At 37.7% G+C, this 24952-nt stretch overlaps 3 protein-coding genes across 24 annotated transcripts in view; 2 read left to right on the top strand and 1 right to left on the bottom strand.

Moving 5' to 3' along the window:
* The first annotated feature begins 1043 nt into the window (after positions 1–1043).
* Positions 1044–2490, top strand: LOC111601844 (odorant receptor 10a). Its single transcript, XM_023318678.2, has 5 exons — positions 1044–1576; positions 1632–1819; positions 1867–2156; positions 2227–2379; positions 2437–2490. Exons 1-5 carry the CDS (start codon positions 1044–1046, stop codon positions 2488–2490), a joined length of 1218 nt encoding a protein of 405 aa, XP_023174446.2.
* Positions 2491–3527: 1037 nt separating this feature from the next.
* On the top strand, positions 3528–4897 carry LOC111601843 (gustatory receptor 10a). The gene is made up of 2 exons (XM_023318677.2): positions 3528–4625; positions 4696–4897. Exons 1-2 carry the CDS (start codon positions 3528–3530, stop codon positions 4852–4854), a joined length of 1257 nt encoding a protein of 418 aa, XP_023174445.1. The 3' UTR covers positions 4855–4897.
* Positions 4898–9666: 4769 nt separating this feature from the next.
* LOC111601812 (disks large 1 tumor suppressor protein) overlaps positions 9667–24952 on the bottom strand; it is a 38328-nt gene continuing 23042 nt past the window's right edge. For 11 of the 22 annotated variants that reach the window (XM_030223497.1, XM_030223494.1, XM_030223495.1 and 8 more), the window contains 12 exons: positions 24109–24693; positions 23789–24032; positions 21726–21813; positions 21418–21631; positions 20934–21347; positions 20376–20478; positions 17990–18034; positions 14173–14253; positions 10865–11014; positions 10513–10795; positions 10353–10444; positions 9667–10283 (listed from right to left, as the gene is read on the bottom strand). In XM_030223497.1, coding sequence (XP_030079357.1) covers positions 10177–10283; positions 10353–10444; positions 10513–10795; positions 10865–11014; positions 14173–14253; positions 17990–18034; positions 20376–20478; positions 20934–21347; positions 21418–21631; positions 21726–21813; positions 23789–24032; positions 24109–24693 — 2406 coding nt within the window. In that variant the 3' untranslated portion in view covers positions 9667–10176. Of the gene's footprint in view, positions 10284–10352; positions 10445–10512; positions 10796–10864; positions 11015–14089; positions 14254–17989; positions 18035–19109; positions 19185–20375; positions 20479–20933; positions 21348–21417; positions 21632–21725; positions 21814–23284; positions 24033–24108; positions 24694–24952 lie in introns of those variants that run through there. The other 11 variants (XM_023318631.2, XM_023318627.2, XM_023318619.2 and 8 more) reach the window with 6 other exon arrangements.

Genomic DNA, 24952 nt, shown 5'->3' on the forward strand with positions numbered 1-24952 from the left:
CATTTCGTGCTCGAATAACACCTGGAAGAATATGATGATGAGTCACATTCGATGCCCATCGATGTTCAGAAAGTCGATCTGAAGACGAAGACTGCGACGGAGAGGACAACGTTGAATGCTTGAAACAGCCAATAGGATTAAGCACGTCGAGTTCAGGTAGCGCATCAATTGGCTCACTGAGAATCTGGCACCTCCGACTCGTTCGGGCACCCTAAAAGCGGGATAAAAGAATCAAGAAAAGTCAGTTAAAAAAAAAAAAACAAAAAAAAAGTTGTAAGCTGTGATTTGCTAATAAACTCAGATTAAAATTGTTTTGGAAGGTAGCCTTAAATGTCTTCCTCTCACTCTCTCTCTCTCACTCTTATATACAGGTTACACAGTCCAAGTTTTTCTTCTATGACTAACTTTGTTGGTGTGAAATGCCTTAAAGTATGCCTCACATAAATTTTGTTTGCTCAAATATAAAGCCTTAAGAACTATTGAATTAGATTTTCACCTGTTTGTAATTTTAATGCAAAGTATTAATTCACCTAAGAGCGTGGAAAATGAGTGGAAAGCGTGCAGTTCTGCTTATAAAAATATTTATTTATTTATGAATGTCCTCAAAGTAAAACTCTTGAGTAAGACCAAGATTTTAGATAGTTAGGGAAAACTCGTAATTGCCCAGTTAAGTTTAAGGTAAGTGCATGGCAATGCCTTTGGCTTCTAATTCCAAAAAAGCCAAGTTTACATTAGCATGAAATGAAGTGCGTACTAAAAGGGGAGCCATATAATTTGCCCCAGTCAATGGCACCTGGCTTAGACCAATTGCTCTATGAATAGACTAAATATATGGATGAGTTATGGAGGAATATTTAAGTTGGACTGATTGGACAGCGCCGGCTGGGACACATTATCTATCGCTGTGCCAAAAGTTGGACGTTGAAAGTTGAGCGCCAAAGTTATCTAATTGCTTGAAAAACAGACCAATTAGCAATTGGCCAAGTGGCCAATGGGTCTATAAAAGGCAAAGCCCTGGCCCAGACAGCAGACACACTGCAGACATGGCTGTTGGTCTTCGCTTCCGATTCCTGAACGGCAATCAGCCGCTGGCCGTGTACTTCTACGCCGTGCCGCGCCTGTGCTTGCACATCATGGGCTACTGGCCCGAGCAGCTGCATCGGCGGGCATTCGTCAACTTTGTGGTGCTGGCCATTGGCGTGGCCACCGAGCTGCATGCCGGCTTTCGGTTTGCGCGCCTGGGCGAGATAACACTCGCCTTGGAGACATTCTGTCCGGCCGGCACCTCGGCGGTCACCCTGCTGAAAATGTTCTTCATGCTGCGCTATCGTAAGGACCTGCTCTACGTGCTGAACAAGCAGCGCGCGATGCTGTTCCCCGTCGGCGGCCAGGGCCCGGCTAAGGAGCAGGTGATGCAACATCATTTCCTAATGACATGTCGCTTCAACTTTTGGGCTCTCTCCGCTGGCTTCTTCACCTGCACCATGTACAATCTGAAGCCGCTGCTGATTGTCCTGCTGCTCCACCTGAAGGGACGCGCCGATGAAATTATCTGGAGCACGCCCTTCAACATGACGTGAGTTGGCCACGGTCACAGATCAGCTGAGACACTCCTGAGCTCTATCTTGCAGCATGCCCAGTTGGCTCTTCAATGCTCCGTACTTTCCGCTCACCTACGTGTTCATTGCCTACACGGGTTACGTGACCATCTTCATGTTCGGGGGCTGTGACGCCTTCTACTTTGAGTTCTGCGTGAACATCGCCACGCTCTTAAATTTCCTGCAGTCGGACATTCGCACGCTCTTTCGACCCTACAGATGTAAGTGAAGGCAGCATCCTTGCGCGCTCTCAGTCATCGTCCTTTAGATCTGTTGCAGATAAACGGCTTCAGTGGCGCAGTCTTCGAGTCGGGTTTTGTGAAGCTGATCAAGCGCCAGAATGAGATCTTCGAGCTGACGCACTTCTTCAGGCAACGCTATGCGATCATCACGTTGGCCCACTTCGTCTCAGCCAGCTTGGTGATCGGCTTCAGCATCTTCGATCTGCTGACCGTCGGCGACGGCGGCCTGGCCATCTTGCTCTACGTGGGCTACACTGTGGCCGCCCTCAGCCAGCTGCTCATCTACTGCTACGGCGGCACTCTGGTCACCGAGAGTGTTAGTGCTTAGTCAATTGGTATTGGCCTAGCGGCTTTGCTTGTCATTTTGTATCTTCTTCTACTTGCAGAGCGTTCACCTGGCCAGCGTCATGGGCACCTGTCCCTGGTATCAGTGCTCGCCCAAGCATCGCCTCTACATACATCTGTTCATCATGCGCTCGCAGCGCGCTCTCACAATGGACGTGCCGTTCTTCTCGCCCTCCCTGGTCACCTTTACCGCAGTGCGTACCTCCTTCCGCTCTAGATGCAGCTGTCATCATGATTCTTTACGCTTTCAGATACTGCAGACATCTGGTTCCATTATTGCGCTGGCCAAATCCTTTCAGTCCTAGGCAGGCTCCTAGGCCCCTTTATTATAGAATAAATATTCATCAGAGCTTAGCTTTGAGCAACTTCAAATATTGAACACGGGCAAATGGAGTGAGCTACGCATAGCTACAGATAGAAGGAAAGAAGGAAGAAACAGGCGAAAGGAAGGCAAGACGGAAGGACTGACGGATGGACAGACGGACTGACGGCCGGAAGTTCGGAAAGACGGACGAAAGGACGTATGGAAAGATGGGTGGACAGATAGTCGGACGGATATAAGAACAAACAGATACAAGGACAGATAAATGGTTAAACAGACTGACGAACGGACACACAGATAACCGGAAGTTCGGACGGACTGACAGACGAACGGACGGATGGGAGGACGAACGGACTGAAGCAGAGACGGACGGACGGGCTGAAGGGCGAACAGACAGATATAAAAACAAACAAACAAACAGAAGATCAGATATATGGGCACAGGACAGACGGATAGATGATAGACAGACGGGCAGACGAGCGGACGAAAGGAAGGAAGGACGGAGGGACGGTCGGACAGACAAAGAGACGGAGATATGAACAAAGAGGGAGAAGGACAGACAGATGGACAGAACGCTAGGCAGTCAGACAGGCAAGAGACATACAGACGGACAGACAAATAGACGGTCCATCTGTCCGGACAAGCAGACATATGGATCTGGTTAGCTCAGCGCAGCTCGTCATCCTGTTCAAGAACATGGCCTCTGGCACGCCTGCTTCTGCTATTTGCACGCACTTGCACAACAACTGAAACTCATATGAGATATGACTATGAATTAATTAGACACTTATTAGACACAGAGCACAGTTCGTTCGCTTGGATGAATATCGTAAAATAAAAGAGATATCAAATCGATAAGTTCGAGTATTGGCCGTGTTCACATTTAAGATAAGCATCTGTCGTTGGTTCAACTGCTAACTGTATTGGCGACATGTGCCACACACGCGCCCAACGCTGTGCCACAGACACAAATGAGTTGCCCTCGCGTTCAGTGTGGCTGCGACTGGCTGAGCGTGCGGCATGTGCGAGGCGCAAAGTTTCTGGGAGCGGCACGAGTTGAAGTTCTACAGATATGGGCACATCTATGCGAACATCTACGGACAGGTGATCATAGACTACGTGCCGCAGCGACCGATGCGGGCACCGCTAAAGTCGCTGCTCATCGCTTATAGCCACGTGCTTAGCCTCCTGCTGATTGTCGTCCTGCCCGGCTACTTCGGCTACAATTACCGCGAACTGACGGCCACAGATGACCGCCGCATGCAGCTGGTGCTGTACGTGGGCTTTGCCAACACGCTCATCAAGTACGCCACGGTAATTGTCACCTACATGGCGAACACGTTCCACTTCGAGGCCATCAATCAGCACTGCTCGTTGCAGCGCGCCCACCTGCAGGCGGCCTTTGCCGCCAGCTGCCGTGGCCCCAGTCGGCCCAAGCGCAGCTTCGAGCTGTTCATGTACCTCAAGTTTGGGCTGATTAACATCATGATGGTTGTCCAGGTGTGCGGCATACTGGCAGTTGCCGGCATCGACACAGATTCCAATGGCAGCAGTCGGCTGCGCATACAGTTCGCCATCTACTCGTTCGTCCTGTGGAACTATACGGAGAACATGGCTGACTACTTCTACTATATGAACAGCAGTGTCCTGATGTACTTTCGCCTGCTGCACGTTCAGCTGCGCGCCGAGCTGGGACAATTGAGGCGATTGGACCTCTATGCTCATCCTCATCCGCTGCGCCGTGGCATGCTGATGCTCTGTTGCAGTCGGCTGTGCGACCGGATTGGCGTGCTGCGCGAACGTTTCGCCGCCATACACGCTCTGTACGTGGACAGCTTTCGCATGCATCAGCTGCAGCTGCTGGGCCTGATGCTGACCACGCTGATCAACAATCTGACCAACCTGTTTACCATCTTCAATCTGTTGGCCACGAGCTCGCGCGCCATCGCCTCCTTTCCGGTCGTGGTGAGCGGCGTCTATGCGCTGGGCTTCTATCTGGACACGTATCTGGTGTCGCTGGTTAGCGAGTATATCAAAGTGGAACGGACGCGTCTGGCCCTCACAATTCGCCAGTTCAGCGAATCTCCGGCGCTGCAGCCGCCGAGCCTGAACCAAGAGGTGATCCAACTAAACTAAGCCGAATCCAATTGGCTGTGAGTTAGCTAACAAATTGTCAATTATCTTGCAGCTGGAACAGTTCTCGCTGCTGCTGATGCACTCTCGACAGCCGATGCTCTGCGGCCTGGTGCATCTGGATCGTCGCCTCATTTATCTAATTTCCGTGACAGCCTTCTCCTATTTCATTACGCTCGTCCAATTCGATATTTATCTGCGCAGGGCCAGCTAGGCTAGCTGTCAGCATATCAAATGACACAGCCACCCCCTCCCACTCCGACTCCACACTCCAATTAGACTAATTAGATCATATCAATGCACGCACTACTTCAATATTCGATTGGGCCTAGCTAAAATCTATATTAAAATACATTTGCCCAGCGCAAGGTACTTTCCAATTGGAACCAAACGTTGCTCAATGGATTATCCAATTGGAGTCCGTTTAGATAGAGACATTGCTTACGTATTGAATTTCTTGTTTATTACGAATGTTGCATCGTTTTGATGAACTTTTAAATAATACATCATGTAGAATTCACAAATTGAATTATTTGTTATACAACTAATTTGTGTGTGTGTGTGTGGGTGTGAGTGGGTGTGGCTGTGGGTGTGGGTGTGGATTTTTCTTCAATATTAACTGTAACATGCATACACACGTATATGAATATCTATGTATATATTTATAAATACAAACGTGAATGTGTAAATGTGTGTGTGTGTGTGTCTATGTGTGTATGTGTGTGTATGGGCATGTACATAAGTGCATTTGTATTTGTGCCACGACCGCGAATTGTTAGACTGTATTCGTTAATCCGTACAGCACTTGAATGCCTCTGTACACATACTATATATATATATATATATATATATTCATTGTTGCAACTGTTTCAGCAACCGCAGAGGAAAATCGTATAAGAATTGGAGTTAACTATATATAACAAAGCTGTGGCTTATAAGAACGTTAGCATTGAGGAAACCAATTCGAAGGACTTTTCTAATAAATTGGTAAAATAGCTATCGCATACCTAAATCTAAATAAAATTTTAAGGAAAAGCAATAATAATAACAGTTAGCACAGCTCGGTTGTCTTCGCCCTCAGATTGGATTCCAATTGGATTGTCAATTGGAATTTGGGTTTGATCAGCTTTCAGCTGCTTGTGTAACGATTCATTACAGTTACAATGTGTCAGCATTGCAATTTACATGTGTGTGTGTGTGTGTGCGTGTGTACTTATTCGCTAACTGGGAACATGTAATTCAAATTGAAAAGGCAATCGAATAAGTTGAACTTGAATACACTTTATGCTATTTTGTTTGCTTGTTTTTTATGTCTTAAGTGAAAACTGTAACAATAACAACAAATGTCTTGATGATAGCAATTATATATATATATAAATATAGCTATAAATTCTTGATATTGACATATGTGTATGTGTATGTATATATGTCAGTAGCTTTAAATAAATTGCTAATTATGTTAGTGTGAGTTTGGGGACACGAATTGGGGCATGGCTTCAACTGCAGTCGCACGACTTGCAATAGATTTGAACCGAACTGTTTAGGCTGACATTTAATAAGTATCTATGTATGCATTTATAAATACGTGTGTGTCTGTGTGTGTGTGTGTGTGCGTGTGTGTTCGAGCAGAAATCACAGCCCGCAACTGCAGATTTTCATTTGAATTTCATTTTCATTTACTATAAATAGCTCGTGCTGCAATATGGATTAATAATAATACTTAACTATATAAATTTATGTAATTCATTCTTTTAGCTTTGTATTTTCTGTTATTTTTTTGTTTTGTTTCTTTTTGGGTTTTACTTTCTTTTGTTTAATACCGACAACAATAACTGATAAAGGCACCATTTTGATGAAATGCTTCCACAATAATTATTAAGTATACGCTGACAAAATTTACGATAAATCTTTTCTTTTCTTTCTTTTTTTGAACAATGGATCGTTAAATGCCTTTCAGTATTAGCACTAATACATATATATATAATATGTACATGTATATGTATATGTACTTAATGTGTGTGTTTTTTTTTGGTATTATTAATTGTATTTAATAAATTTCTGTTTTCTTTTCTTTTCGTTTTCTTTTCATTTATGTAAATTCTTGCATATACTTTCTAAGGCTACATCAAAAATTGTCATTTGGAATTTTTTTTGTTTTTCAAAAGGGGCATTTCACATAGATATATATATAGCTGAATGAATTTGTGTGTGTGTGTATGTGTGTGTGTGTGTAACTTGGATATACTCGTAAATGCTTTAATTAATTGCATTTAAGGCTTTGGAACAGTTACCTTGACTTTGAAATACACTAAAAATGTTCTAATAGAAAAGAACGCTTACCGCAATGTTGGGCTTAAAACCCCATAAGTATGTGAACATCGTATTCATCTTCTTCTTCTTCTTCTTCTTCACCGTCGTCTTCTTCTTCCTTAACATACATACAGTATGTGTTTAAATCTATTCACTTCATTTTGTATAGCACACTTATAGGCTAAATACTCCGCTATTTCGACTATCAACTATTTTGAACATGCATAAAATTTGCCAATTATTTTCGCAAAAAATTTTGCTGTAATTTGCATACATTCGCTTCGATCAGGTTTCATGTACTTTAGATTGCTTTCCGTTTAATTTAGCTTACGCAGGCGCGACGTAACATACTTCACTAAAGAGATTGCAAGGCGGGTGTCTGTTCGATAGGCAGAATAAAGTGATGTAAATACGTTACATCGATTGAAGGACAAAAATGCCGTACAATATGTACACACTAAAGAGAGTGGAGTCTTCCTTGCACTAATCGTAATCAAAGTAAGTGTATCTATATGCATATATATACCATGCACACATGTATATAGACATATCTGGGTATACTATAGGTTAAGTTTAATCGAATCGGCTATCCCAGAGACACACAGAGTCCTAGTCCTAGTGCCCATCGGTTAGGGGGGAGTGCCAATTTGATTAAGGCTTATAACATTTCTTGGTTTTTTGGTTTCTTTGTTTGGCTATCTTATATACTAATTGCAGCCCATGTTCGCCATAAGATTCGTCAATATCTGTGCCATATATCGAGTTTCTGTCTCGATTTCTCATTCTCTCACATCATTAACATTTTCGCAGTCGTGGCTTGATCGGGTATATATATATATATATATATATGTATATATATTCACAAAAAATTATCTTTATCTGTGTGTGTGGGTGTTTGTGTGTTTCAACAATTTTACAAAATCATCATTTGATTATTATTAAACTATTTCACACATCCGCTTTTCTCATGTTTTTCATTTTGTTTTAGTTCACTTGAAATGAGGAAAATGTATTAAAAACTTTTTACGCTTTTGCTGAAATTGTTTTCTTCTTTTTTTTGTAGTTTATTTTTATTACATTTACTGCTTTTGTATTTTGTGTTTGTTTTTCTTTTAGATTTAAATTAATATAATTCGCTTAGGTTGGTTTATTAAATACAACAATGCATTCTGCGTACAATGTGAAAGAACGAAAGATCGAATTTTATATGCATTGCCTGCACGTACATAGATACTGTTCAATGTTTACAAAGCAGCGCTCGAAGTGTTCATAATTTACAAAATATTGATATTACAAAATAAGGGACAGAGACGAAAGTAAAAAAAATAATAATAATAGTATTAATAATAATATGCAAATAGTTGCCCTCTTTCCATATATATAAATACATACATATATATAAGCATATATATATATATATATATATACATATATATATATATATATATATAGACATATAGCTATGTACATAAATGCACAACGTATACATTTCTCTTGATTTCTAAATATTCTGGAAAGTTGGCGACACACACTTGAAACATAAAAAAAAACCATAATATTTAACTTGAATAACTTGAATTTTACTAAATTTCTTAGAAAAAAAATATAGAAAATTAGAAAAAAATATATATATATATAATTGATAATTAGCAGTTATGTGCGTTGTCTATAAATTATAAATTTGTTTGTTTGTTTGCATCTCTCTTTGTTGAACATTTGCTAATCATTTGCTGTCAATAAAAAAAAAGTTATATATATATATATATATATATATGTATATATATATTTGTTGAAGACCAGCCAGGTATTTAGGTATTGTTGCATCTTCAATTGTAAAATTATACCGTATCGGTATATATATATATATATATATACATATATATATTTATATATATATATTTATATATATATATATTTATATATATATTATATATGGGTGTATATGTTGTATTGATCGCTTTCACAATTTGATAATGCTGCCTAACATATGGTGTTTGTTAAATAGTTAAATGACTTTTTGCATTGAAAGAAGTGATATTGCCCTCTCTCCCGCTCTATATATTCATTTATATATATATATTTTATATGTATATATATATATATATATATAGCTCGTTGCTGACGCTTTTCTTTAGTTAGGCTACATGGTATTTGTGTACATACATGTTTAAGTGTAAATGTGTGTGTGTGTGTGTGCATAAACTATTTTGTATATATGCAACGTATCGTGTGATTTGTGTTGCATTAGGCAAAGGCGCGTGGGGGGAAAAAATACAATACATCTAACAAGAAATGCACCAACTTATCGTCGTCGTCGTCAACGTCTAATTACCCATATATACCTATATATATATATATAGTCGTATTCGCCAACTGATTCCACTTCAATTGCTATCATTCAACGTATGTAGTATGTTTGACGCTGGTCGCACTTAATGATTCATATACCTATTATACATATATGTATATACATATAGCCACATATGTATATGCATATCAAACGTATGCAAGTGTATATAATAATATACCATATATTATATTAGCGTCAATATAACTAACTCGCTATAACTCTCGTATAAACATCAACATAAACAAACAACACTAGCGCTTAACGAACGTACTCTCCTTCTCCTTATCATCTTCATCGTCATCATCATTATCATCATCATCTACAACTGCTTCATAGTATGTAGATCCTATGATTAATATGCTTCGGTTTGTGTTTTTCTTCTTCTTTTTATCAATTTTGTTCTAACTTAAACTAAACAGCTGCCGCTTCATCATTTTGTTTTTTTTTCTTCTTTTTCGTTTTCAGAGCTAAGAACCAAGAATCAACGACAAACAAACATGGCTAAGAGCAATGCTTATTTGCCTGATATCGTTTTGCTTTGGCCCTCATTTAACTGGCGCCGGCAAATGTTATTTCTTGTTATTTGTTTATCTAAAAACAATAACAATTCTAAACATGAACAACATTGGGCTGACTGCTGCGTCTTGTTGTTGTTGTTGCTGCTGTTGTTGGTGTTGCTGTTGGTGTTGTCATCGTCGTCGTCTTAGTCATCGTGGTCGTTGCGTTGGTGCATCAATGTGACGTTTTTTGTTGCGGCTGATTTGTTGCTGCTGCTGTTGCTGATGTTGTTGTTGTTGTTGCTGTTGTTGTTGTTGTTCTCGAGACAGGTCGACAACGTACTCGAGGCGGCAGTGTCCATGTTGTTGTGGCTGTTGGTCATAGAGATTCCTTCGATGGTACCCAAATGGTTGGTCCCGATTGCGACCAAATCATTGATTTCACTTTGCTATATATTTCCTCGATCGTATCGCCTTGTACAACGCCTGCAATCGGATATATGAGTATATAAATAGTTCTATTGATATTTTAATTGAAGTCTACAAGTTACACACCCGTAAAGTATTCGCCGAATTCTTGCTCCATCTTAATGGCGCGCTCATATGTTTTCTTTGCCTGCTCCTCGGTCATGCGACGATTCATTTCCCTGCAATAACCACAAATATTTCTATTATATAAGCACACAATGCGATGAGATCTGTTGCAGACACTCACATCACCGAGTCAACAGACTTGGGCTTTATGAACACGGCAACCGGATAGAGTTGCGCCACTTGCAGGCGCTTGATTGCATTGCCCGATACATCCAATATGCAATGTTTGCCCCGCTCGGCCACCTCGCGGACGCTGGCCACCGAAGTGCCATACAGATTGTCATTGTATTGGCCAGCCTCGATAAACAGATGATTCTGTATATCGCGCTCCATTTGTTCGCGTGACGAGACGAAATGATAGTCCCGTCCATCCACCTCATATTCGCGTTTCGGCCGTGTGGTATCTGATGATGTAGAAAGAGTTTATATAAACAACAAAAGTCAAAATTCAGATTCAAATCTTAGACACTCACGTGGCACACATGAGCCGAACTTGTCCGGGTATTCAGATATCAAATCGTCATTGATACGATCCTTAAGCGGTCCCAGTATTATAACGGGTCGCGTATAGCTAATGGACAAACGCTGCACGGCCTCATAGGACAGCACGTTCTCCTCGGAAGCTGTAAGCATAGTAGGCATTGGTATTAGGTTTTGTGCGCGTGCAAAAACAAAATGTACAGAATGAATGGAATAGAGGTCCTCGGGCGGGGGATATTAGAATTGGGAGAGTTTGAGGTCAGTAGAGTTTTGGTTCTCTTTACAGAAGAAATTAAACATCATCGCATTGGGTTTACGGTTAAGGTTTTCAATTTGGAATAGCGTAGAATATAGGCATACAAATTTAAATAATAATCAAAAAGGAGACGATATCAAGAGAGATATATAGCGCAGAAATAATTACAAATTTATATTAATAATATTATTAAACTTTTTCATTTGTTTTCTTTTTTTTTTGTCCTGATTAGATTGTTGTAAAGCATTTTAATTAGTAAAATTAAATTTTTTTGTCTAATTAGGTTTAGGGTCTCCAAAGATTTTAGTATACCGAACCAGAACAAAGATACAATTTATATGTAAATCAAAAATAAAAGTATGAAAACATTCTACGAAAATACCAAATATTTATTTGCTTGACAATAGGTCTAAAGAGTGAGGAAATTGGGCGCAAAAATGTTTCAAAATTATTGTAATAAAAAAATAAGAGGAGAAAAAAGCAAAAACTTAATAAATGTTCTTTCAATTAAACTAAATCATAGATATATATATCACACATATATATATATATATATACATGTTGGTTGTGTTATATTCAAAGTTACAGTTAGAAGAGTGCTGTCCAGACTAGCAACAAATACACTAAACATAATTACCCCAAATCTGAGGCATTCAGTACTCAGATTTAGCTAGAGATTATCATATATATAGTTAGTGGTATAAGTGCACAAGACTAATGCATACACATAACACATAATACTCATACACAAATAATAACTAAAACTTAATCATAATAATCATAATAAGATGTTAGTGCAATACAAACAACAATTGATCTATGTGATATGTACTACGAATGACGATTTATATGAGAGATTAGTAGCAATTCGTTTATAACTTAACTTAGTTGCTATAACTATGCTATATACACATACATATATGCATATATAATTAGCCTAGGGAAACAGTAGTTGACTAACTTTAAATATATATATATTATATATATTGTATATTATATATATGTATATATATGTTTACATTTAGTTTGTTGATTTAATCGGTTTATCGATCATTCGTTCGTTCGTTCGTTCGTTTTCACATTTGGAGTTTGGAAATTGTAGTTTACTCACTCAGTAACAGCATGTCATGGGTTTTCATTTGCAATTCATGTTAAGATATAACTATTAATTAGTAAATTAAAAGAAATTATGCCAATTATTGTTGTAAACAAAGTACGCAAAAGCCAATTGGATGAATTAAATCGCTGATCGATATTTGGAAATAATAGAAAGAAAAGGGGGAGAAAAAAAGAAAAGATATGTGACAAGAATTGTTAAATTTCGTAACCCGGGGAAATGAGTAGTTTCAGACTGGAGTAATCAATCGTAGATAAATCAAGAACACTTCTTAAATCAAACAAGACTTTTTTATTTATAATATCTTCAGAAACTTTCAATATTCATCCATTTTTCAATACATCATTATATTATACTATTGAACTAATTGCGTATCTCGTCGTTAGCATCCCTCCTCTTTATCTTAATATTAATTTATTGATCGACTTATCGATTTCTCGTGGGGATTTAGTTTTCTTTCTTTTTGGGGCAAACGTGGGTTTTGGAAAGGTGTTCGTTCACTTCCGGTTGTGTGGCAACAAAAATGAATCAAAAGTTGTGAAAATGTGCGTGCAATGGAACGATATCGATAACGATAACGATAGCGATTACGATAAATGACAATGACAATAACAATACATCTATCAGTGTTGGATAGTTTCGGCTTTACGATTGCATCGCTACAGAACTTGTGAAATGAATAAAGCACAGCATGAAACTAAGCAAATACAAAGAAAGAAACAGAAAGGAAAGAAAACGACTCAATATACTTAACGGAATGGAACGTAATAAAGAGAAAATAAGCGAAATAGGAAAATATACAAAAGAAGGAGGCGAGAGAGCGAAAAAGAGAGAGATATAATATAGAAAAAAATAAAATAAAATAAAAAAGAGAACAGGCATTAATGCACCCAACTAAGAAACTAAGCTCTAAGATCGTAAATCTTAAATCGTAAGTCGTAAATATCGTGACTCGTGTCTAAGCTACGGAATAAAACTACAACTATAGCAGGGGTTTAACAAACTTCAAATACACTCGCGACCAACAAAGCTGAAGCGTATATAAAAATTCAATTGTTGGGTACACACTGATTAATCGAACGCTCGATAGCAGTTATCGATAGAACGTGGTACAGTTTCAGCGCTTTGGTTCAACTTAAAATAGGCTCAAATTCAATTTTTTAAATGAAAAAATGAAATTTGAATAAGACAAAAAGTTAATAAATAATAAATTATATTTGAGTCTTGCTCAAACCTAACTGAAAAAAGTTGAAAATCTCGAGTTTAGATCATTTGAAACTTAGCACTATAAACAGAAGAGAAAACAAAATTGAAATGGAAATGGAAATTTGGAATATTCGTAATATACTAAAATAAACGATTCCTCTACAAAAATGAAGTTCTTAGAAGAAAAATGCTAATAATACTAGCTATAGGAAAACTCTATAATGAGACCTTCGTTGAGTATTATGAAAGATTCACAAAATATTCTTATCCATTGCAAAGATTTGAGCTGAATAGCATGAGTGATGGATTTAGAAAAAAAAATAGTCAGAGAGAGATAGAGAGTGTGTGTGTGCGATAGATAGGGCGAGAGAGAGAGAGAGAGAGAGAGATAGGAAACTAACCAAGTAACCGGCATTTAAGTAGGAAATTTGCTTGCAGTTTCGTTTTCTTTGATAACTAAAGTTTGAAAATAAAAAATAAATATATATATATTTAAAAAAAAAAAGTACAGAACAAAAGTAAATATATATATATTCTGGATATTGTTCTGAATTTAAACCTAATTTTTGTTTTTTGTTTCATATATATTTATATAAAGAACGTAAGCTTTAATGAATTGAAATTGAACTTGTAATATTTTAAGGCCTTTATAGCTGTTGTTGCATTTGTATGGTTTGTTTTTGGTTCTTTTACAAAAATTGTTGCTTAGTTGCTCGACTTACGATAGTCAGCATCATTATTCTCCAAGTAGATTAATGTTATCTGCTCCATATCGGGTAACTCCACTCTGTAGATAATCTCGCCTGCGCGCATTTGCATACGATTGATTCATATATATATTGTTTGATTGATTGATTGATTGGTCGGTTGGTTGGTTGGTTGGTTGTGATGTTCGGGAAAAGTAGTTGATTAATTTAGTAGTATAGTAGTAGTTGTTGTTGTAGTCGCAGTACATGAACGAGCAAATATATATGTATTGTTTTTTTTTTAATTATATATATTTAAATATATATATATATATATATTGATGTATTCATAATAGGTAATAATAGGTTCAATCGGTTGAAAAGTTTGTTTGATTCAATTAAAAGAAAATTTTCGTATATATAATAAAAATGGTAAAGAAATATTTCATGTTATGTGAAACACAACAAATTGGATAACGTATTGACAATATTTTTGGATTGTTTTTGTTGTTGTTGTTGTTTGGTGGCATTTGTTTGTTTGTTTGTTTGTTTGGTGGCAATACAATAGAAGTTGAGGTAGATATACATATAAAATATATGTGAATTTTCAAACGTAAACGAAATTAAAGCAATATCGTAAATAATTTAACATAAATAGTAGTAGTAGTAGCAGTAGTAGAAGTAGTAGTAGTAGAAGTAGTGGTAGCAGCAGTAGTAGAAGTCGCAGTAGAAGTAGTAGTAGTAGTAGAAGTAGTAATAGTAGTAGAAGTAGTAATAGTAGTAGAAGTAGTAATAGTAGTAGAAGTAGTAATAGTAGTAGAAGTAGTAATAGTAGTAGAAGTAGTAATAGTAGTAGAAGTAGCGACAGTAGGAATTGTAGTAGAAGTAGTAGTAGTAACAGTAGCAGTAGTAATAGTAATAGTAGTATTTATGACGGAAGGTAGTAGAGTCGTAAATAGCAGTAGGCAGCAGAAAGTAGATGGAGCATTTGGTAAACAGAATTCGGTTTTTGTTTTTGTAATTGTTGAACGTAAAATTCAAAATAGTTCACACACACAAAGGTTAAGTCAAAGGGAAATCATTAATTAAAGAAAAAAGAAGAAAAAGATAAACAAAATTAATCATTTGTATATATTTTGATTAACCTGTAAAAATTTAAACGGTCTTTAAGAGAATCTGTTGTGTGTGTGTGTTCTGTGTGTGTGTGTGTTCGTTGTGCGTGTGTGCATGTCTAGAATTTGGTGAGAAGAAACCAAAAATATTTATAAACCTAAAAAGCAACCAGTAAATGTTTTTTTTTTCATTTCGTTCTTTATACCATTGTCATACATAGAAGATCTGCATAATATATATGTATATATAGATGCACATGTATATATATGTATAGTATATGTCTATCTGTTTGGAATATATATCGAAATCGGACTGAAGGGATCACTATATCACCTAGTTTATATGCCCATCATAATTCGAATGAAATTCTTTTGGTAAAACTTTTGCTATTTCCCTTTGGGTTATATGGAGATAGTTATATATCGTAGTAGATAGACTCTGTATGAGTTGCATATGGCAAGAGTACACTTAATGTCTACAAAGGTATAAATTTCTCGGAGTACCGAGGCCAATTGAGTTCTATCTAGTTATGTTTTTCTTTCAGACATAATAGACACACACACATATATATATATACATATATATATATATATATTTATATATATATATATATGCGTGCTGATGTATTTTCTAAACTGAGCTAATCGAATTGCAGGAAACCAAAAAAGGGAAATGCTGAATGTGAGTGTTCGGGAATATGATTCAAATATATCAAAAGATCGAAAAAGACCTCAAGTCAGGTTGATTTAATTGTACGATTTGATATCGTGTTCAATTTATTCTCTTCTTCTTTGGGATAAAATGTAAATTAGTTAAAAAGACGTAGAAAAAGGGGAAAACGGAATAAGAATGTCTAAATGAAGAATTACGAGTTCTGCAGAGTGTGTGTGCGTGTGTGTGTGGGTGTGTGTGTGTGTGTAGATAGGTGTAAATATAAGTACCAAATAAGTATAAGCTTACTTATTAGTTAACTTAAATTGACACAACGACTAGTGACAAATACATACACACACACACACACGCACAGTAATGTAACTATGTACAAATATATATTTATATACACGTATATGTGTATGTATGTGTGTGAGTGTGTGTGTGTTTCTAGATAGAACCAAAAACTGCGAATCTGAAATCAGAAATTGATTGGTTCATAGACCAGGAGAAATATGTATCTGAAATGATGATCTAAAAGATATATAACATAGATCCGGAGCGAACTGAATTCACTCCCGAATCAAGTAGTTTATAGCATATAATGTAAATGTTTATCAGTTATTGTATACAACATATTCAATTGGAGTTCGAAAATAGGAGAAAAACAATAAACATTAAGACATAAGAAACATTTTAGTTGGATTAAACATATTATATGGCTTAGCCGATATGCTACATGCACATATATACATATATACATATAAATATATGTATATATATTTATATATTTATGTGTGTGTAAGCACGTAGAACATCGGCCAACGATCCTCAATAAGTGAAACATCATATCAAAATAATAGAAATATGCAAGACATAAAAAAAGAGAATTCGATTTCGATTAACTTTAGTTAAGATATTTGGTAGGTTCGTCTCGAAACTTATATACGAATCGCTTCGCTTAATATAGATACACAATATATGCATAGTTGTTATATATACATATATATATATATATGTATATATGCACAATATAAGTACATCGTATTGTACACAGTTAGAAGAAGAGTAAACAAAATTAAATATCAATTATTTACATATGCCGGAGATGCATGTGTATGTGCGTGTATTTGATATAGTATTGTACCTCGTATGGGTTATAGAAATTGCACTTAGGCATGTCGAACGTTTACGAATCTCGAGAGAAAAGAGAAATTTGAAAAAGAGTCAGAGCCAGAGCCAGAGGAAGAGAGAGAGAGAGAGAGAGATAGAGTATTGCTTAAGCCCTTTTCTGACTTGGCTTTCGAGAAACGTTTCTTGTTCTTTCTTGATAATTATATATATCTATATATATATACACATATATATAGATATATAGATAGATAAATTGATAGACTTTTGAGCCATTTCAAATCGAGTTTCTTTCATATTTATGGCACAAAACTTTGTAAATTATTGTACAATCTGTAAGTTTTAAAGTGTTTCAATCTGTATTGAAATATTTATATATATGTATGTATGTATAAATGTATTTATGTACCAGATGTATGTATGCACATAGGTCTATGTAAGAGAGGACTTAGAGTTATTGTAAAAATTGAAAATAAAATTATGATCAAATCAAAATACACAAACAGAAAATTAAAATTTATTAACTAATGTACTTGGTTATTCTTATCTAATCAAATAATATGTGTATGTATGTATGTAAGTATGTATTGATGTATTTATATATGTATGTATGTGATGGTTATATATTTAGTTGCTAAAGATGCGGCAAATGCTTTAAATGAGTGAGTTTCGTATGCATTACGTGTTGGTTAGTGTATTTGATGTAATCGTTTATGTATGTATGTATGTAAATACACAAATAATACAGTTATGCATATGTGTTTACTGTTGTGATGTATGACTTTGAATGAAACATCAAATTAGTTTGTAAGTGTATATATATATACATAAATATATATATATATAGATAAGTATGTGTGTGTGTCTGAGTGTTAATTGTTGTGTGTGTTTATGTGTGTGTGTTTGTCTATATGTAATTGCTTCTAGTTAAGCATCAAGTTTATAGTCAAGTACATACCTCCTTCAGCGTTGGCATCGTCTTGTGTGTAGCAAAGCATAAAAGCTGGAAAATGAAGAGAAAAACAAAAGAGAATCGAAAAAGATATACGTTTTGGTCAGTTTAAAACAGAATAGCAGTAAAAATATAGATAATTATGTAAGAGTAGTAGTAAATAGTTTCATAGTTTTATGTATGTAATAATGAAAGATGTATAAATAGTTTCGATTTCAATTCTTTTTCGACACAAGTTTGCGTGTCTTGGAAATGTAGGCAGGGTAGAGAAAGAGACAGACAAAGAGAGAGCGAGAGAGAGAGAGAGAGAGAGAGAGAGCACGAATTGAGTTGATGTTGATAATGATGATGATGTAGTATGATGATGTAGTATTATTTCCTGTTTCTTTTTGCTTGTGGAGCAGCAGTTGTTGCGTCTATAGGTAATACAGGTTAAGCGTTAAACAGCTATTCCAGAACACGCAGTACAAGTGATGTATGTACGTATGTATGTAGTGCAGCACATACATACACATGTTCTAATCGTTGATGTATAAAGATTTATTAATGTAATGAGCATAGATATGAATTATTGCTGTTGTTGTTGCTGTTGCTGTGGCGAACGCTGAAGCACGTTGGGATTACATAATCAAATATTTGGTTACATTCAGACTAGCTCTTAATATAATTGTAGATAGGTCTATAAGGTATGTGCGTTTTGTTAGTAGAGCTCAAATTACATTTGCTGTTTTCGTATACAGGTGTATGGATGTATGGATGTATGTGTGTGTGTGTATGAGAGACCCACTTCCTGGGACACAGGTATAAGTACCCCGTCTAAAACATAAACCGTGTGCAAAACTTATGCTTAATCATAACCAATGTAAGAAGTAGAAGATTAACATACATAAACATATGCCAAAGGTTGTACATTACTTATATTATAAATATGTATGCATGTATGTAAATATGCTGATGTACACACATAACAACTGAGATGGATAACCCACAAAATGTAGATATATATGTAACAAGTAACAAGTAAACACATATATTTGTGTGTGTAACACACACACAGAGACAGAGCGGGCGAGAGAAGGTGAAAGAGAGAGAGAGAGAAAGAGGGGGGCGGGGGTGGGAGACTTACGCTGGGGCTCATTCGCTTGATTATTATTAACATTGTTAACATCGATTTCACTGTTGCTGTTTACAAATCCGTTCGCTATAGTATACATAGAGTCAAATATTCAGATAGTTCACACACACACACGCGCACACACACAGAGAAAACACAAGAAACAATTGGTTATAGATGTCCATGTGATCACAGTGATCATGTTTGTGTGTTGCGTGTGTGTTTATTGTTGTTGTAGTTGTAGTTGTAGTAGTTGTTGTTGTTGTTGTTGTAAATGAAGGAATCGCAGGGAACCATCGCAAGTGTATGTGTGTATGGAACAACACAATCAAATATGAAAATAAACAAAAATAAAATGTAAAATGCATGAAATAATTGTCACAAATTCAACAAGACGAACGCATAAAAAACATATTAAAAACATACATAGATACATTATATATATTCGTCTGCAGGCCGAATGAAAATATGATCAAATTAAAAAGATGAAAAATGGATCGAGTGCTGCTTGAAGCGGACTGTGTGTGTGCGTGTGTCTGTGTGTGAGTGTGTACGCAATTTGTAGTACAGTTAAATTTCATAATTCATAAATTGTTTATTGAACATAAGCAAAAAACAACAAGTATGAAACATACATACACTTATGTGAATAGACACAGATAGACAAAAGAAAAAGACAACGTTTCCGCTTACAAACTAAATTAACATATTCGAAAAGAAAAACATTAACTTTAATTGTATAACAATACAGCATATAAACTTAAAAATGCTCCAGCAGCAATGGCAGGTGGCACACACGGCCACAGAGACAGAGAGTGACGGAGAGCGAGAGAGATAGATAGAGAGAGAGAGAGAGAGAGATAGAGACAGATGTACACACACTTATTGTAATTAGACAATTAGACAACCCGAAGACACACACACTTAGATGCCGCACGAAAAGCACTTAACAAAGTGTGACAGAGACAGAAGCACACAACGATATATAGATAGAGAGACAGAGAGAGAGAGCGAGAGCGAGGCCGAAGCAGCGGAAGTGAGAGAGCATTTAACAAATTATTAACTAAATAAATTGTTGCTCTGTTGCTCAAGATTTTTTCAAACAGTTTGTTGTCGATGCTATAGCTGTCGTTGTTATTGTTGTTGTTGATGTTGTTGTAGTTGTAATTGTAGTTGTTGTTAGTAGTTGTTGTAGTAATGCTGGATTAACGCGTTAATCTCGTTTGCGATAGATATTTTGTTTGGTTGTATGCCACGCCCTGGAGCTATGCTACTTACGCTCTTGATCGCTGCCATCTTCGTTCTTCTCATCGCGACTCTTCATGAAAGGGAACTTGCGTGAGAACGTAAAATTCTTCTTTTTGCGATCCAAAGTTGATTGCTGTAATAACAGACAGAGAGAGAATGTCACTCAGTGGAGTAGTTACATTCATTATAGTTAACAATACAATAATAATAACAACAAAAGTCATTAAGCCTCGAAGCGTATGCTGAACTCTAGTAAAGCTCGACAGAGTTCTTTATACAATTGGTGTTCTAACTTTAGCTTATAGATCTGTTGTGTTTGCTGCGCTTCTAAGTCCTATGCACATAAGTCTTCCAAATGAATTTACTCTATATAATACATTATATATACTCAGCTCAACTCATTAAGAATCTAGTTTTTTTTTTTTTAAACAAACTAACAGAGCCAACTGCAGTATTTGTTGACTTTTGCAATGTGAAAGCCTAAATAGAAATGGCTAACTTCATGGCTAAATCGAACTGGCTACTATATAAATTTCCTCTTCACTTCGTTGCAATTGGACAATGTTGTGCATCGCTCGTTGTTTATACCTTATCTAGATTATTGTTAGCTGCCGCATGTCCTTGGAACTTGACGCTGCGATCACGTGCACGCATTTTACGCTCCCAGCGCCGCTTGGATGGCACAATACCAATTTGTTCGTCCTCATTGTCGCCGAGCACACGTCGTGCCTGCCACCACTCGTCGTCGGAGGCGTTGGTCACGTGCAGGATGTCGCCGTGCTTGAAGGGCAGGCCGCGTGACGGCAGGCCATCATCGCGATTTGGATCATAGTCGAACAGGGCGCGCACATATAGCGAACGCTTCTGTGTGGTGCGCAGCAGGGTGCCGGAGCCGCCGGCGCTAAGCGCCGCCTGTTGTTTCAGCTCCTGAATGCGTGCCTCAAAGCGATTGTAGTCCTCCGGACGATATTGTGCAACCAGAGTGACAACGCCGCCAGATGTCTGTCAGTTAAGCAAAAGAGTTAAGTACATAAATATTTAATGCAGTTAATTGTTGTTAGCTGCAACTCACTTTTAGTGCCTGTGCCGCCTCCTCATGTGTGGCATGCGTCAAATTCACGTTGTTCACACTGAGCAGCTGATCGCCGCGCTTCAGCTCAGAGCCAAGATCTGCCGGACCGCCGGCCAATATGAATGATACATAAATACCCTGTCCATCCTCGCCGCCGACTATATTGAAGCCCAGACCTTGCGGTCCCTTTTGTATGGTAATGGTGCGTGGTTCCCTGTTGGGAGTGAAACAAACGTCAAGTTAACATATTGGCAATTTGAATTGTTGACTCTATGCGATAAATTCACTATCGCCGAGGCGCCACTCACCTGGTTATATCCTCTGTGCTGACAGCGCGTGGTGTGCCCGGTGGCACGGCCGCCAGGACATTTGTCGATGCGTATCTTGAGCCAGGCTCTATATTTTATTTTTATTTCATAAATTTATATTCATATAATTGTTTTCCAATTTATGTATTGTTTTTGTTTTTTTGTTTTTTTTTTTTTTTTTCAATCAAAAATAATAATGCACAACGCGTGTAACGGTAAGGTTTACACACATACACACAAAGTAATGCACACACGTGCATTTATAGAGACATGAAATAGAGAGGGGTAAGGGTAATTAGTGGAGGTCGCGAGTTCACGTATATATTTTAAAAGATTTGTAATAGCAGCCACAGGACAAGGGAATCAGATCGATCCCCTCGCGAGTGGCATAGTGTGAATAGAAAGAAAAAGCTGATAAAAGAAAGAAGTTGAGAAACCAGAAACCAAACAACAGAGAGACATAGAAAGAGAATAACGAAAGAGGATGGGAAAAAAGCTAAGAGAAATCAAATATTAATCGTTGATAGTACGAGATACCTGAACATAAATAAATCTAAGACATTTACTTTTCAATACGATCTAATTTACTATCGATTGACTTATCGATATTTCGTGAACACATATGTTATCGATAAGCCACTTCCCGACGAAAGAATCTAACATATTATGTATAAAACGTATTACAAATAGTTAAGTTAAAGCCGGAAAGACATCAAATGCTTTTCATCTCAAATTCAAAACATATAACAATCAGGCAGAGAAAAGAAAGAACGAAATAAATAAAACCCATAAGAATCGTGTTGAGTGTTCGTTTGTTTTGTCGCCTAGGACACATTTAGATGTATGTAATAAGTTGATAAGGATGATCTTATACTAAGCACATAAGACAGACAGAGATCAAAGATCAAACATAATATATAGATATATTTATATATATATATATATAAAAGTATATAGATTGATGCATGCAAATAAGAGGAATGCCATGTTAGATTGGGTAAACATTTGCAGTATTTGGTCAAATGTTTCGACTTGTAGAGATTGAGTGTACAGCACTGTTTTGGGCCAGTGTTGCAAAATGTTTGCTGTGTAACGAACAACACTGAAACACGAGCGAGCAGCTTAGCAAGCACGCAAGCAAAAGCCGTGCAAGCACTCCGTAGAGTGCTTCGAGAATCGAACTGAATCACAACTAAGTTAGACGAAGATATATATTATGTATATATATATATGTATATATACAGGAGTGTTAGTCAGAGAGCTTAAGAGATAGCAACAATAGATTAGCAGTTAGTAAAGAGCCCAGTCTACATTCAGGAATTGCCTTTGCTTTTCGCTTTTGTACAGGTTTTAGCCAGCCTAAATGAGTATCTATTAGATATGCACATGCATATAGTACCTACAGATATATGTTTAGATATGGATAATGTATTAGTGTTCATATATATTGTAGGCTAGTAGATGAGAAGGACTTTTTAGCGGCTCTTTTAGAAATGTAGAGAGAGTTGTTAATATATCGAGAGTTGTGATTAGTTGAAGTTCAAATATGATTCGCTTACGCCTTGGCAAGGGTGATTGGGAACGGCTGTGTTCTGTGCCACCAGCAGCAGCCATTGGCATTGCAAGCTTAGCATTAAAAGCTAAAGCTGGGGCGGAGGCAGAGGCAGAGGCGGAGGCGGAGGCGGGTGCTTGTGGTTGTTGTGTGGTTGCAGCAACTGTAGCATTAGCTGCTACTAAGTTGCTGTTGTTATTGTAGTTGTTGCTTTTGCTGTTGCCGTTGTTGTTGCTGCTGCTGCTGCTGCTGTTGTTGCTGCTGCTGCTGTTGTTATTATTGTTGTTGTTGTTGCTGCTGCTGCTGTTGACTGTGGCAATATTATGTTGCACTATATGGCTATTACTTGAGCCTAAATTGGTGTTGTTGGTGGTGGTGGATGTGGAGGTGTTGATGGTGGTGGTGGTGGTGATGTTGTTGGTATTGGAAGTGGTTGTGGTAATTGTGGAGTTGTTGATGACTGAATCTGTGACTGAATCAACAACTGACTGCCCAACATTGTTAAGCGCACCTGCAGATTCCGAGTTCACTTGCTGCTGCTGCTGCTGCTGACGTGTGGCTGCCAATTGGGTTTGCGATTGCGAATGCTGCGCCTGCGACTGCTGGCCAAGCTGGCCGCCCAAGCTGCCGCCCGACTGCGAGACACTGCTGGTTAAATGCTGCGTTTTGCCCACAATCAGTGTCGCCTTATCGGTGATTGACTTGAGCGTGCCCACAGCCAGTTCATGCGTGACATTCTCCAAATTCTTTTCACTCTGTTTTGGAAGAGATTTAGAGAGATTCAGTTTAGATTGAACATGGAAAATTGAACTAGTTCTTAATGCTGCTTACGCCATTGGTGCGAACTGCTATCAGCTTGTCGCCAATTGAGAGACGCCCGTCCACTTGGGCGGCGCCGCCATCCATAAGCTTTGTCACATAGATGCCATTGTCGCCCGGTATATGCTGATTGCCAATGCCGCCGGCAATTGAGAAGCCCAGACCTTTGCCGCCCTTGACCAAATCAATTTCGATCACCTTTGGTCCGGCCGTGGCCGAAGCCGATGCCGATGCCGATGCGGACACCGCCGTGGCGCTAACGCTGTCTTGTGCATCAGCTGTGGGTACTGTGGCACTGGTGGCACGTTTCCGTTTCACATGCAGCTTAACAATATTGCCGGCCTTCTTCAGAGCATCCACGGCGGAAGCATGCGGCACATCCACCACGGATACATCATTGACCGAGACAATGATGTCATTGATGCTCAGGCGTCCATCGGCGGCTGCTGCACCGCCAGGTATCAGCTTCGTGATATAGATCGATGTGTCGGTGCCAATATGCGGATTGTCCGTGCCGCCGGCAATCGAGAAGCCCAAGCCAGAGTTTCCACGCTCCAGCTGGATATCCTCATAGTACCAGCTATCATCGCCGTTCACCTGCAGAGAAATGAGACCAGTGAAGGCATTAGCAATCGCATCAATATTCGATTCATGCCATACAAATTGCTGCTGCAAGGACGCACACTCATGAGAGCCAATGATGAGAGATTATTAATTTGTTATAAGTATTTATCTTTAGCTTTGCGTGTGTGTGTTGACATGCATGATTTATTGAAATTACATTTACGACTTATAAGTGAAATGATAAGACAGATTCATACACATATATATAGTATGTAGTATATATGGTATTATG

This window comes from Drosophila hydei, unplaced genomic scaffold (genome assembly GCF_003285905.1).
Source record: "Drosophila hydei strain 15085-1641.00,03,60 unplaced genomic scaffold, DhydRS2 tig00000232-arrow-arrow-pilon, whole genome shotgun sequence".
Classification (NCBI taxonomy): Eukaryota; Metazoa; Arthropoda; class Insecta; order Diptera; family Drosophilidae; genus Drosophila; species Drosophila hydei.

Excerpts from the sequence above, each read along its gene's own strand:
- LOC111601844 (XM_023318678.2), top strand. The coding sequence starts at position 1,044 with ATGGCTGTTGGTCTTCGCTTCCGATTCCTGAACGGCAATCAGCCGCTG. Across the intron at positions 2,157-2,226 it reads GCACTCTGGTCACCGAGAGT|AGCGTTCACCTGGCCAGCGT; the intron begins GTTAGTGCTTAG and ends TTCTACTTGCAG. Across the intron at positions 2,380-2,436 it reads CCCTGGTCACCTTTACCGCA|ATACTGCAGACATCTGGTTC; the intron begins GTGCGTACCTCC and ends TTACGCTTTCAG.
- LOC111601843 (XM_023318677.2), top strand. The coding sequence starts at position 3,528 with ATGTGCGAGGCGCAAAGTTTCTGGGAGCGGCACGAGTTGAAGTTCTAC. Across the intron at positions 4,626-4,695 it reads CGCCGAGCCTGAACCAAGAG|CTGGAACAGTTCTCGCTGCT; the intron begins GTGATCCAACTA and ends ATTATCTTGCAG.